The sequence below is a fragment of the Micromys minutus genome (assembly GCF_963924665.1).
Source record: "Micromys minutus genome assembly, chromosome: 29".
In the NCBI taxonomy this organism is placed as follows: Eukaryota; Metazoa; Chordata; class Mammalia; order Rodentia; family Muridae; genus Micromys; species Micromys minutus.
This window is the reverse complement of record NC_137964.1, coordinates 34,411,725-34,426,275: the sequence shown is the minus strand read 5'-3', so window position 1 is coordinate 34,426,275 and position 14,551 is coordinate 34,411,725. Positions and strand designations below refer to the sequence as shown.

Below are 14,551 nucleotides of genomic sequence, written 5' to 3'. Positions count from 1 at the left end.
TCTGCCTCTGTCATACACTGCCCATGAGACCCTGTCTACGGGTTTTGTTACTGGGATGAAACACCAGGACCAAAGCAACTTGGGGAGGAAAGGGTTTATTTGGCTCACACTTCCACATCACTGTTCATTGCTGAAGGGAGTCAGGACAGGAACTCAGGCAGGGCAGGAACCTGGAGGCAGGAGCTGATGCAGAGGCCATGGAGGCGTGCTGCTCACTGGCTTACTCCTCAGAGCTTACTTTATGTACACACCCGGGACCACCATCGTAGGGGAGACACTGTTCTCACATCAATTACCACTCCCACAAAGTGTACCACAGGCTTGACCCCACAAAGTGTACCACAGGCTTGACCCCACAAAGTGTACCACAGGCTTGACCCCACAAAGTGTACAATAGGCTTGACCCCACAAAGTGTGCCACAGGCTTGACCCCACAAAGTGTACCACAGGCTTGACCCCACAAAGTGTACCACAGGCTGGACCACCAATCTGGTGGAGGCATTTTTCTCAACTGATGTTTCCTCTTTCCAAGTGACCCTAACTTGTTTCAAGCAGACATCAAACCAGCCATCACAGATCCTGTGCAAGAGCCTGGGAAATTTCTGAGACTTGGTTTCTCCTTCTGCAGAACCCAGGTTAGAATGTCACCTGACAGAATTGGACACAGAACATGTGGGAGAATGTGGAGAAGGCACTTGTACTGTCTCAAATCCATCTCCCCTCATGAGAGAAGAAGGAAGTGGGAGTGTTTGGTGTCTTTGGCTTTCTTGTGCTAGAAAGTGGTTTCTCTCCAACTAATTAGAAATCTCAGTTTCCATGTCAACCAAGGCGGCTGAGGCCATTGTCCGGCTGGCTTTATGATTCTTCTTGGCTGCACAAAGTAAACCCTGAGCTTCCTCTTCTGAAGCTCTTGAGGACTTAGGGCAATTCTAGCTGACTGTGATCTCCAACCCATCAGCCTTTGGGGCTTAGCGAGCTCAGAGATGGCCACACCTGTTGGCGGTACCTTGGTATAGGTGAGGGTCTCCCTACCCCCATGTTATAATTCCACAACAGGGCAGGACCCAGAGTGAGCAGCCGCTTCCCTGGTCCCCTCTGGTGACAACTGGGGGTGAAACCTTGGCTGCTCCAAGCCTAAGTTTCCTTTCGTACAGAAAGGAAGGATGCTAGGAGGACTAGGACCTGGAACCACTGCATGTTCCCACCACGCACCAACCAGTCGGTATTGCATAACTTGGCACCACCCCCTATACCTTCTCTCCTGACTCAGTTTATCCTTATCCTTAGCCTGAGTAGCAGGCACGGTGCCAGTCACCAGAGTACACTCAACACCCATGCGTCTGGTGCTGGTCGGCTTCTGTGCCAGGGATTCTGGGTAGAGAGATACCACGGAGCTTGGTGTCAAGCCGTGTGGTTTGAAGATAGGATTTGGGGGCCGTGGAAGTGACTCCGTGGGTAAAGCGCTGGCAAGGATACACACAAGGATTTGAATGCAGGACCTAGCATGTGAAAGCCATCAGCAAGCATGTCTGTCCTTCCACGTACCGATAAGTCACTCTTGTTGATTCAGTGAACTCCAGATTCAGTCCAAAAAGTACGTTTGAGAGTTACTGAGAAAGACACCTAACGTTAGTCCCTGGTCTACGCACCTGTGTATACAGGTGAATGTACCTGTCTCTGCCTCTCTCTCACACACACATACACACAAGAGCACACACACACATATGAAAGCACACAGAAACACACATGATGGCATATACACACAAAATAGCACACACACATACATACACACTGAAGACAGCACACACATGATAACACACACACAAGATAGCACACACACATATAAGATAGCACACATACAAGGTAACACACACTCAAGGTAGCACACACATAAGATTACACACACACAATAGCACATACACAAGATTTCATGCTCGTGTGCACTCGTGTGTGTGTGTGTGTGTTCGAGCGCGCGCACACACACACACACACACACACACGCACACACTGTGGGGCCTGGTCTGGAAATCGAAATCCTCAGCTCAGCTTCCCGAGTGCTAGGATGATGGGTGTGCCACCACAACCAGCCACGAGACTGGTTTTAATGAAACGGGCATCCCAGCAGAATTCACTCACATCCTTCTCATTTCTTACTCCTCAAGATTCCTAAATGTGACACCTAGCCTCCCTGTTAGGAGAGCAGAGTACAGTCCTGGGATCAGTGGTATAACCTTCATCTGTTCTCTCTGAGCCTCAGTTTCCCTTATCTGTAAGCAGGAATAATACGTCCTACCTGGTGTGTTTGTGGTGAGGATTCTCTACACGATCTTCACAAACCACTCAGCACAAGGCTTGGAACAAAGCCAACACCATAATCGGTGTTTTCTTTGTGCACTCAGTCTGTTATAGCTAACTGAGTCCACACGGGTCTGCAGAGGCACCCCGTGCCCCTGCTTCAAATCCCCCACAAAGTCAGCATTCTTGCTTTGTGCCATTGTCACAGTCACCTCGAGACTACTTCCATGTACAAACCAGTGGGAAGCTGCATGGGGACTGGTCTGTCCTTAGCACCTGGACCCTGGTCCTTTAAGAAAATGCTGCTCTCCATCCGTAATGAAGGACAGTGAACGACTCAGTTTCATCTAGGGAACTCCTGTGATCCAGGCACAGGGAGGACAAAAGCCTATGTCTCAGTTAGGGTTTTACTGCTGTGAGCAGACACCATGACCAAGGCAACTCTTAGAAGGACTTTTAATCGGGGCTGGTTTACAGGTTCAGAAGTTCAGTCCATTATCATCAAGACAGGAGCATGGTGGCATCCAGGCAGACAGGGTGCAGGAGGAGCTGAGAGTTCTATCTACATCTTCATCTGAAGGCTGCTAGAGGAAGACTGGCTTCCAGGGAGCTAGGGCAAGGGCCTTAAGAGCCCAAGCCCACAGTGACACACCCACTCCAACAAGGCCACACCTCCTCCAAAAGGACCACACCTACTCCAACAAGGCCACACCTCCTCCAAAAGGACCACACCTACTCCAAGGCCACACCTACTCCAAGGCCACACCTACTCCAACAAGGCCACACCTCCTCCAAAAGGACCACACCCACTCCAACAAGGCCACACCTACCTACTCCAACAAGGCCACACCTCCTCCAAAAGGACCACACCTACTCCAACAAGGCCACACCTCCTCCAAAAGGACCACACCTACTCCAAGGCCACACCTACTCCAACAAGGCCACACCTCCTCCAAAAGGACCACACCCACTCTAACAAGGCCACACCTACTCCAACAAGGCCACACCTCCTAAATTTAGATTCCTTAGGCCAAGCATATACAAACCATCACAGTATGTATCTTAGAGATGAGGACCAGCAAGTGCGCCTGTCTCCTTCCCCTTTCTTCTGTCTCCTGTTCCCCTCTTTTTAATCCCAAGAGTAAAGCCTGCTTCAGGGTTTCCCTACCCATGTAGAATTTTCTTCCCGGAATTTGTTGCATCCGTCCAGGGCCAATCCTGCTCAGCAAGACCTCGCCCAACAGGCCCGGTGAAAGTCATACACAGCTACCTGTCAGATTCCACAGTGGTCCATCCTTCCACGAAAGCACACCGCTGACAGCCAGGACGCTGTGGGTCTCTTGCTGGGGCACAGGAAATAGTGCCCAGCAGAGAAACTTCGTGCCCTTAGCATTGCTCACGTTCGCCCCACTCGTACCTCAAAGACCCAAATGACCAATCAGAGGCAACTGAGTTAGGGTGAAGCCTGAGGGGCTGAGCCCCAAAGTGAGATGGCAGCCCTTGCAAAGTGAAGGGCACCAGACCCCACCGTCTTTTGCAGCCACACGAGAGAGCGGACATTTGCAAAGCAGGAAGAAAGTTTCTACCGGACAACTCCGCTAGCTCCATGAACTAAGATTACCAGCCACCAGAAATGTGATTAATGAACTAGGGTTTCCAGTCAGAGAATCTGAGGTGGGTTTTTTTGTTTGTTTGTTTGTTTGTTTGTTTTTGTTTTTTGTTTTTGTTACAGGGAGAGTCTTATCAGAACTCAGCACACAGGAAGTTCCTCTCGTGTCATCTTTCCAATCCGTCATTCTTCGTTGCAATTAACTGTGATTCTTGGCCATAGGTTCAAAGCCATGCAGTGTTGGAGGTCTGGGAAGAAAGGCTGCCTACACCATGCAGTGCTGAGATCTCCCTCTCTAAATGGTAGTGGGCAGAGTAGGCTGCCCGCTGGCCCTCCTCCCCAACTCTGCCCTAAGTTACTTCAGTACTTATGTGAACATCCGCTTTGCCCAATTTGGGGAGGCTACTACTTTCTTGGTACCTGTTCACAGAGGAAGTTTGTTCTTGGGAGAACAGGAAACCATTGGCCGTATGCGAACACACGCTAGTTTCTTTTTACACGAGTTACACAATCCTATAACCACCCTTCCAGGTTGGTCCCATCAGCCTCCTCCCCGTTCTATTTATGCTCCACAGATGGCAGGATAGAATCCTAGACAAGATGGTGTCTCCAGAGGTTCAGTGCGTCTAGCAATGAATGGACTGAGCTTTTGGGTTGAGGCAGCTCTGATTTTTCAAACCATTTTTCTTGAACCCCGTTAATTTGCTTTTCACATCCAGCCCGGGTGTTCACTAGAATAGCCTTGCAGCGACCCTCAGTTTGCAGTGCTTCTATAATAGAGTTGTAATGATGCCTTCTGGGAGAGCATCCTCTGCCAACTTCTCATCTCTGCATCCCCCTCTTCACTGTGTGCCAAAAGCCCGCAGTAATCTCTCCCTGAGAAATAAGGACCAAGTACCTCCAGCGGAAGAGACTGGAGCCATGTGCTCAGGCCACGGAGCTGAGGACCATGCTAGCTTTCAACACAGGACTTAGACGTGTCTGCCTCCTTCCTGCCCTCAGTCACCAGCTGCAGCTTTGAGCGCCCCTAGTGGACGTATGCAGTATGGGCCTGCCATGCCGCCATCAACCTGCACACCGGAGAGCCTGTCTACTGCCTTCCTTTGACCGACTTGCTTTGAACGGCTTGCAGGAACGGACTCTTAACCAAAAGTCATAAACCAAATTGTTCAGAAAACATCCCTTTTTGCCTTGGAAGAAGGAAGAAAGGAAGTCTGCATTGTTCCCTAATGCCCAGCAGAACTGTGTGAATAAAAGAAGACCCTTTGAAGTTTGGGTCGGGTCCTCCCTGGTGGGGGCAACCAAAACTCCTTGAGAAAGCAGGACAAATTCACAGGAAAGCACTTTCAGGGCCAGTGTAACAACGATACATCTCGCTACATGTCAGAGACTAAGGAGGTAACAAATTACTGAGCAACACTGAATTGGCTTTGTTTAATCCAAGGGAAAAAAAACGTCACCCTTCGCAGTCTTAGCATGTACATACATTACACTCTCACATGCGTGTCTTAGGCAATAAAGGTCCTCTTAAAAAGAAAAGCTACCCTTTACTCCCGGCGAAACGGCCCAGAGAACGCACACCCTGCACAGAAATATTGCAACAAGTTCCGCAGCCGCAAGCAGGAAGAGTCTGCCACTCTGAGCTCCCTGCTTGGTTGCCTCTCCTCTCTGGTTCGTAGACAGGAGCGGCCGGTTAAAAATAGAATTTATTGCGGGAGATCAATTGTTTCCAAATGGACCATGAGAACTGGCAGTGCCCGTGGGCTACCCAGGCTCCCTTCTTATGACTCAGTTGGAACCCCACAGTCATTAATGAGTCGTTGGATGAAGTATATCAGAGGACTTAAATTTGGCAGTGACCTGAAATTAAAAAGATACACACACACACTCACTAGCCATGGTGTAGAGTGGTTGCAAAATATAAAATGTCTAAAAATTGAAATCACAAATGCACACATTCTTTTCTCCCTCCTACACTCCAGCACACACTGGGGAATCAGGATACAGGATCCTGATCTTGGGTGACATTTCTCTATATGCCATTCAGACCCCACCCCCATGCCCAGGGTGGTGCCTTAGAGGATGTTGAACTCAGAGGTAGGGCCACTTTGGAAAAGATGGTAAGTCTCTGGGCATATCTGAGTTCTGCTTGTGGTGTGTGTGTGTGTGTGTGTGTGTGTGTGTGAGAGAGAGAGAGAGAGAGAGAGAGAGAGAGAGAGAGAGCTGGGACAGGGCAATCTGGAACAGGTTCAAGGCCACCACACTATTGTTGAAAAGAAACAGCTAATTAAGAAAGGGCATGCTGGGTAGAGACCATTGATTTAGACCAAATCTCTTTACCCATCTAGAGAAACTGCCCAGACCTGGTGTAAATTGAAAATACCACTGTCTCACAAGAGGTTCTTAATTATATCTTTTGTTAGATAAAGGAGAGCAAATCATGCCCCTTGCTCTCATCTTTTGGCCCAACAGCTTGGGGATATAATGCCTCATGTATGCTGAGGAGGGTACTCCAGGCCACAAGCAAGAGATGGGACCCACAGCCAGGGCCTGGAGCTGAGAGCTGTCCGGGGCCTTTGGTGCTGAACTCAGGGGCCCAGAATTCCCCGCGGCGAAGCTTGTCTGTCCTCAGAACTCCAGATCAAGATGACCCCAAAGAAACGAAACTCCAGATGAACAAGGGGGTGGGGGTGGATGAGCGCCCGATGCTGTGGCCAGCTCAGGAAGACTCCCAGCTTTGTTTTGTAAGTTACCACGGGAGGAAAAAAGAGTCACACGGGCAATACACTATAACTTCCTGGGACCCCAGCAGATGGAGCGAAGGTGTACCCCAGTTAGATGAAGGACAATCTCCACAAACTCGGACCCCCTTCCTAAGCAGCAAGCACGTGGGGTTCACTAGCCCCCTCTCTTCATTCCTAATATCGATGAGGCTGTAGAGGGGCGAAAAGGGGGCTCAGCTCCTGAGGTTCTAACATCTCTCCTCTCACCAAGTTCTGGGAGCCCCGAGCTCCCCTCCATCCCAGGAAGCCACACCCAAGTCCAATATTTTGACACCTGGCTGGGACCTATTCAGGAGACAGCCCCTCCGGATAGTCCGAGACAGCGTGGGATGGTGGGAAGGGAAGGAATGTGGTTCTGGAGGCAGGCAGGCAGCTGTCCGCTTCCTATACCTATCTTCTTCCACGGAGCCTGGCAGGATAACCTGGCAGCCAGCCCCGGGTGCAGTTGCGGAGAGCTTCCAGAATCTGGAGCTTTGGAGAGGACCCCACTCCCAGGAGCTTCTCCTGGAAGCTTCTCCGGACTGCAAAGAGGAGTCTGCCCTCAGCCCAGAGACAGACGAAGGACCTGCAGCCCAAGGCGGGAGTCCTTCAGATGCGCCCCCGCCTCCGCTCTCAGACAGGGATGAGGTGCCCAGCACCGAATTCGGGCGGTCTCACGGGTGGCGCGTGTGTTCCTGGACCAACCGGGTCAGCCGCAACAACTTTACCCCCTCTGGGCCGGGGCCCTTGGGGTGCTTACCTTCCGCCCGAGCTGCCACGGGGCTCCCTAGGAGCAAGGCGACCAAGAGCAGAGAAATCCTGTCGGGTCCCGCGGCTTGTGGCCGTGCCACAGTCATTGTAGCTACGGAGCCCGGATCGGCGCCTAGAGATCCGTGTGGCCGGTCCAGGCAGAGGAGTCCGTGTGGTGGGGTCCAGGCAGAAGGATCCGGGCAACCGGAATCAGGCAGTGCGGTCCAGGGAGAGGGAGAGATCTGGACAGAGGCTCTGAGCAGCCGGATCCTAGAGCGAGGTCCAGACAGAGGGACTGGTGCAGCGGGGTTCGGGCACGGGGATCCAGGCAGTAGGATCAGGGCAGCGGCTCCTGGAGGACGCACAGCCTGCCGTAGCTCTGGCCGAGCTGCACCGGGCGCGGGCGACGGACGAGTGAGGAGGAGCCGCGGGCGGCGAGCGAGCGGAGGGCGGGGGCTGGGGCCCGAGCGAGCTAGCAGGAGAGAGAGCGAGCAAACGAGCGAGCGAGGGAAGTGAGCGCGAGGAGGCGGCCGAGGGCCGTTTCGGGCAGCCTGGCCCTCCGGCCCTGAGAAGTTGGTGGTGTCGCCGGGTCCCGTGTGGACCCAGGGTCCCCGCTCTCTTTGAGGATGCTGGGACAGTCAGACAGGGCAGGAGAGCACCCGATGTGTCCTTGCAAACCCAGTCGGCCAGCAGCCTGGCCTGTATCTCCACTGCACCGCCCTCTCTGGCCCCTGGGGGCCCCACCCGCCTCCACCCTCCCCTCCCCTCCCCCACCCTTTTCTATCTGCCAAATGCCTTGGTGTTTCCACAGAGAGTTCTGGTGACCTAGGAAGCCACACCGACTGCATCCAGGGACCTTGCAGGTCCAATACACAGGACCCCAGAATCCTCTGTCTGACACCAAGTGGTTCTTCACCCTGGAAAAGCCCAGCCACAGACTCTTGGGTGAAGTCCCACCACCCAAGTTACCTACGATTCCAGCTCCATCTGCTACATTAGCACTCTCAGCAGGGGTCTGCAGATCACCTCCCCCCCCCAGGCTTCCAGAGCCTGAGCCCCGTCCCCCATCCCCCAATTGGAAGCTTTGGATCCAGGCTCATCCTCGGACCGCCTCTGTCCAGTTCAGATTCTCTAGCAAGGCGTCTTTCTTCCATAAACAGAGGAGATGGGGCACAGTGGGAGAGGAAGACAAGCAGCCACTTATGGCAGGCATTGGCCAAGGGCCAGGTGGGAGATGCCTCACACGGAGGGAGACTGCTCTCCTTGTTCTGCAGAATTTTGCAGGCCCAGCTGGCTTCCCAGGCCCCTCACCCCAAGTTAGAAGCCCTCCTCTCCCCTCCCCCACCCCACCTTGCCACTCCGCTCAAGCAGAGAGCAGATGGAGAGAAGCTTGTAGCAATTGGGGGTAAAAAATGTCTTTAGCAGAGTGAAGAGATGGGAATCCCTAAAAAAGAGGTGGAGGAGGGGAGCATCGGAGGTGCAAGGGGGGCAGGAAGAAGGGATTCTTCTGCTCCTGGTTCGGGGTGCTCCTCTCACTCTGGGATGCTGTTTTCAGGAAGCCCAGGTATCTCATTTCCTTCCTGCTCACCTGGGCTGAAGAAGCTTCCTCTCAGGCCAGTCAAGTGTGTGTGTGTGTGTGTGTGTGTGTGCACATGTGTGAGTGTGCATTTGTGTGTTTGCGTGTTTATGTGCGTGTGTTTGCGCGTATGAGTGCATGTGTGTGTGTGCACATGTGTGTGAGTGCGTGTGAGTGTGTGTGTGTGTACATGTGTGTTTTCGTGTATGAGTGTGTGTGTGTGTGTGTGTGTGTTGAGAAGGACATGCAGAAGACATGGTTCCTCCTCTGGGGAATGGCTTGTTGTCCTGCCTTGAAGCAGGAGGGTGGGCCTTTTGTAAAGAGCAGCCTGACCCACCCCCTCACTCTCGCCCCCCCATAGAACTAGCAGCAGGCCTTTCAGTAGCCACCTCACCCCACCCCCGAGGAACAGGAAAATGGAGGGGAGAATGGAGACAGGAGACACACGTGCTGGCTTCCTCCATGGAGACCAGAGGAGGGATGTTCATAAGTACTCATGGCTTGCCAGACTCTGGTGTGGTCTCTGTTTCAATTTCATAATGATCAGTGGTAACCGATATCTCCCCTAGACCCTCGGGTGCCCCTCACCAAAGCCACCCAGCCAGGAAGTGATAGGATAGATGAATTCAAAGCCAAGCCTGGGTTGAAAACCAGACTTCTGTCCCCAACATGACCCTTCCCCGAAACAAGGTGGCTGCCTCTGGGCTGAGACTTGGTGGCTCCTCCTGGCTGTTCACCACTCCCCATTCCCAGCAGGGCCACTGGAAGTCCATTACTTCAGTCGCTTCGTAAGGGTGGGGAGACACAGCAGGCCATAGACTCTGAACTCACGGAGCGCACAGCAGGTGTTAACTAGTTTCATTTGTGCTGAAAATCTAAGAGAGAGTCAGGCAGGTAAATGTCACCAGAAAGAAGAGCCAGCCAGCTGGGGTCAGAGCTGAGACAAAAGTAGCTTGTAGGGGAAGATCTTTCCCATTACCAGACCCATTTTAAAGAAGGGCAAACTGAGGTGTGGGGAGGCAAGCTGACACATCCAATGCCATGCACAGGATCCAGCTCCACCCAGGCTTGTGCTCTGTCTACTACCAGCTTAAGCCCGGCCTTCAGTGGGGGTCAGAGTGGACTTCCTATGCTCATTGCCCACTGGGTAGAGAACCCCAGGTTCTGTTCTTGCAGTTGGAGTGAGCCTGTAGGTCTGTCCTTACATGCTGCTGTGTGTGCGATCAATCACCTTTGTGCAGTTAAAATCAGCCAGTGAGGGCAAAGGCTGGGCCCTGACCTCACCTCTGTCTTTGCAGAAGACTAAGAACAAGCGACTTCAGCTCTCTGGGTTCCAGTCTCTTCTTCAGAGGAGCAGAAATAAAAATAATGCCATGTGGAGCAACAATGAGCAACGGTGTCCTCATGGTGTGACAAGATGTGCTGTGCGTTGGGGGGGTTAGGAGAGGGTCTCAGGGGTAGGTCAGCTCAATGCTTACTCTGGGGTTTGGCCTCCATCTGAGCAATTGTTATCAACAGTGGACAGGAAGCTGGAGCTTCTGTCCATTCTCTGCTCTTTTGAGTGTCTTTCTGTGAGTGACTAGCCTCTCTGGAATTGTTCTCTCAATCTATCCACCCACTCACTCACTCAAACATACATCCATCCATTCACCATTCCACCCACTCACCCACCCACCCATCCATCCACCCACCCATCCACCCATCCATCCATCTGTCCATCCATCCATCCATCCATCCATCCACCCATCCATCCACCCACTCATCTATTTATCCATCTACCCATCATCTCTCCATCCATAATACAGTCACCTATACATCCATTCACCCATCATCCACCCACCCACCCATCCATCCATCTGTCCATCCGTCCACCCACCCATTCACTTACCCTCCACTCATCCATCTAATCCACACAACCAACCTTTCCTCCCATTCATCTATGTGTCCAGCCATCTGTCTCTCCATCTCTTTCTTACAACTATTCACTTACCACGCACCACCTTTCCATCTAGCTGTCTACCTGGTCTCTTCACAGTATGAAGGTACATCTCAGGCTATTTAGTCCAAGTATCATAATTTACCCATTAGCCTCTCCCTCCCCTTCCCCTTCCCTCTGCCCCATCATTTTTTCTGTCTCCCTGTTCATCCATTTATTTTTTTGTCCATCTATCTATCTACCCACATTCCCATTTTCTTTGTGTTCAATGAATAGTTCTGAGACATCAAACTCAGTGCAAAGGGCCATGAACGCACTGGATAGCCTTTCTTGCTTTCTAAGGCTGTCTGGTGACGCCTGCCAACTCATAGGCCCATGTCCTTTCCAGTCAGTTGACCAATGCTCTGTGCCAGGAATCAGTGTCACAGAGTGTCTGGAAGTCTGGGCTTTGGAATGTTTCAGTCTGAGATCTGAGCATGTTCCTGCTGATGACCGTGTGTCCTTCAACAAGGCCATCGAGGTCCATGCTGCTCAGACTGAGTATCATGTGCCTCTGTATTAGGAGCATCTGTGTTCTGAAAGGTTTTATCACTGAACAGTGGAGAAGAGGATATCTGCCGTCTGGAAGAGAGGAACCAATAGGAAAAGAAGACGTCCATAATGGAGGGCTTTAATTTAATAATGCAAGTAGAAGGTATTCCAGAAGATGGACAACCCTGCTCCCTGGTGTCTTTGAACTAAAGATGGAGCCTCCAGCATCCTCTTACCTAGTCTTCATCACAGAGCACAGCTTCCATAGCCCCTAGTGCAAAGCCTGGGCCCACACTGCTCTCCGACTGGAAGCCAGCAAGGACATAATCAAGTGTGAGGTGAGGTAGCCTATCCCTCCTGGGCACCCATATAATCTGCAGGGGATGATCTGCCCCTTCGGCTTCCTGGAGACGTTCTCTCTTAGGAAATGCCTGTGTTAGCCGCAGACAGGGCCTTTACTTTCTAACTGAAAGTTGACATAAGACAAAGACAGCCTGCCGAATGATCTGCATTCTCCCGAGGCCAGAGAGGACCGGAAGCTGCTGCACTGCTGAGAAGAGCATGGGAAAAGCTCAAAGACGAGGCACAGAAACATCCATCCGTCCAGCAGCTAAGGTCTACAAGCCTGTGGGGAGAGTCTCCTCATGAAGGGTTGTGTGCCCCAGCCTCAAAGTGGAGAAAGAAATTAAATAATGACTCTGTATTTATGTAGTCTGACATTGCAAATCATAACATACTTACTTTTCCAGGCCACTAAGAACAGCCTTTGTGTGCGTTGGTGGGTGTGTGCTTGTGGGTTATCCTAAGCCTCGTGATGCTGAAGATCTGAGCGTGACCGGGTACGGTGGGTTCATTTGGAGCCAGACACACTTAGATTTGGACCAGAACTCCATTCTGGGATGTAGCTTGTGAGCTTCAATTTCTCCATCTTGGAACATCATCAGTGACCAGACTGTCACTGTCAGGGGGAAGGCAGGTCACTCCAGGAAGCTGAACAGCCAGCCTGACTTAGCAGGGTTCTCAGCAGGTGTGAATGCTCTTGCCTCTGGAATTGCTGATCAGCACTGGGCAGCGAGGCACACGGGGCTGGGGGGCAGAAAGATGCTCAGGTGGGGTTCACCAAGGGAATTTCATCAGCATCTAGTCCGAGGCACAAGTCTGGCTGAGGCCGAGGGCACAGAGAAGCTAATGCTCCCAAGGCTTCCTGACACGCGGCCAGTCAGATCCGGTTTCTGGGAGACTGGCTTCTTGCAGAATTAACAGAGACAGCCTGCTCTGTTCAATTCCAGGAACATACCAGCGTTTTCTGTCTCCTTCTCCAATCTTACCGGTCTCTTCAGTGTGGGGTACGGAAGGGGCCAGGCTGGGTCAGCCTCCTGCTAATCAATATTCCACCCTTGTTCCCAGCCAAAGCTCAGCCTCAGTACCCATGGGGACAGAAGAGGCAGGGCAGAGGGCAGGAATGTCTGTGGAACCTCTAAGACCTGCAAGGAAAGGCCACATAGCCAAGGTCACTCAGTCTATGTGGGTCCATTTTCCAGCATGGTCCTAGAGGACTTTGACCTTGGCGTAGTCTAAAGTTCAAGAGACTTGTGAACCCCGAAAGTCCAAGGAATTGTGAACCCCTGAAGTCTGACCCCTGAGCTCAGTCTAGGCCTGCCTCACCCTCTCTGATTCAGATTGCATCCATTTGAAATCACCTCCCAGTTCTGAAGATCAATGATGCTACATTGTTAGATTCACACCCAGTGATTGCCAGATTGTACTGGACCCACCCTGGTGAGAGAGGAAGCCGATGGTTGTGAGCATTTCAATATCTGATGTCCACCGCGTCCTCACAACCACCTGAAGATGTCAGACTAAGTCGAACTCCTACCCAACCCACAGAACCCTCTTCATGTGATTCCTTCTCATTGCTTAAGATAGGGTCTCACTGGCTGGAGAGATGGCTTGGTGGTAAAGATCACTGACTACTCTTCCAGAGGTACTGAGTTCAATTCCCAGCAACCGCATGGTGACTCACAACTATCTTTAATGGGATCTGATGCCCTCTTCCAGAGTGTCTAAAGACAGTTACAGTGCACTCATGTGTGTAAAATAAATAAGCAAATCTTAAAATAGAAAAAAAGACATTCTGTTTATTTTTTTAAAGAGAGGGTCTCACTCCTTTGCTGGCTTTGAACTCAGAGTGTTCCTCTCCATTCCCAAGTCCTAGAGGGGAAGCCCGTGCCACCAGGCCCCTCTTTGTTCAGATCAGTCTGCGCCACTTTCTGAAGTTTCTGACTTAAGACCTGCCAGATCTCTCCCTATGGTTACACTCCAAAGAGCCCTCGCTCCGTTTCTGAGATACTCTTAGCTCAGAAAATGGTCCACACACCCTCTGTGTTTTTCTAGGCTCTTACGTGTGTATTACTGATGATGTGCAGACTGGGGTGGGCAAGCACAAGGACCTTTAGCAACATGAAATGCCAGCAGTTCTTCCACAAAGCCGGGTTAAAAGTTGGATGACTCCCTGAATAGATCTTCACATTGCAGCAGGTAAACAGAGGTCCAGCACGGTGATGAATGAACCATCACCAGCTTGGAAGTAGCAGGTCTTGGATTTGCACCCAGGGCTGCTTGGCCTGAGGTTGGAGCCTCTAACCATTTGGCCACCTGGCTTCCCAAGCCCAGGAGTTGGTAACCGCTGTTGGCAGTAAGGGTCTTCCCTAGTGGGGACTCCCAGCTGGAGGCGTGATTTGAGTGAGGCCCACGTGTCCGTGAGCACCACAAGGCATCTCAAGAAAAAGACACGTTGGTGGTAGTACCATGAAAGCCTGATGCTCTCGGCCCCATGGCTGTTGCCGATTATTAAAATAATGGTATGGAGACCGAGCTGGCTTTGCTGTTTAGTGGCTTGATGTGAGCTTTGTTTGTTTCTCTTGCCGTTGCCATGGCAGCAGGGCTGTCTGGAAGACTTCAGGTTTCTGCTTGATGGGAGGGAATGGATACAAAATTGCTCAGGACAGGAAAGGGAATTGTTGATTGTCAAACAAAGGTTCTCCCTTGTCTGTGTCTCAAGCCCGTAGTTCAATACTAGCCAGGCCCTGAAG

General features: G+C 51.7%; 1 protein-coding gene across 7 annotated transcripts in view; it reads right to left on the bottom strand.

Annotated features, from left to right (window-relative positions):
* Positions 1-7,523, bottom strand: part of SEZ6L (seizure related 6 homolog like) — a gene marked incomplete at both ends in the record, with an annotated part of 140,486 nt that extends 132,963 nt beyond the window's left edge. For all 7 annotated transcript variants that reach the window (XM_080940642.1, XM_080940643.1, XM_080940644.1 and 4 more), the window contains one exon: positions 7,427-7,523. In XM_080940642.1, the coding sequence (XP_080796768.1) occupies positions 7,427-7,523 (97 nt within the window). The remainder of the gene's footprint in view (positions 1-7,426) is intronic.
* Positions 7,524-14,551: the final 7,028 nt, after the last annotated feature.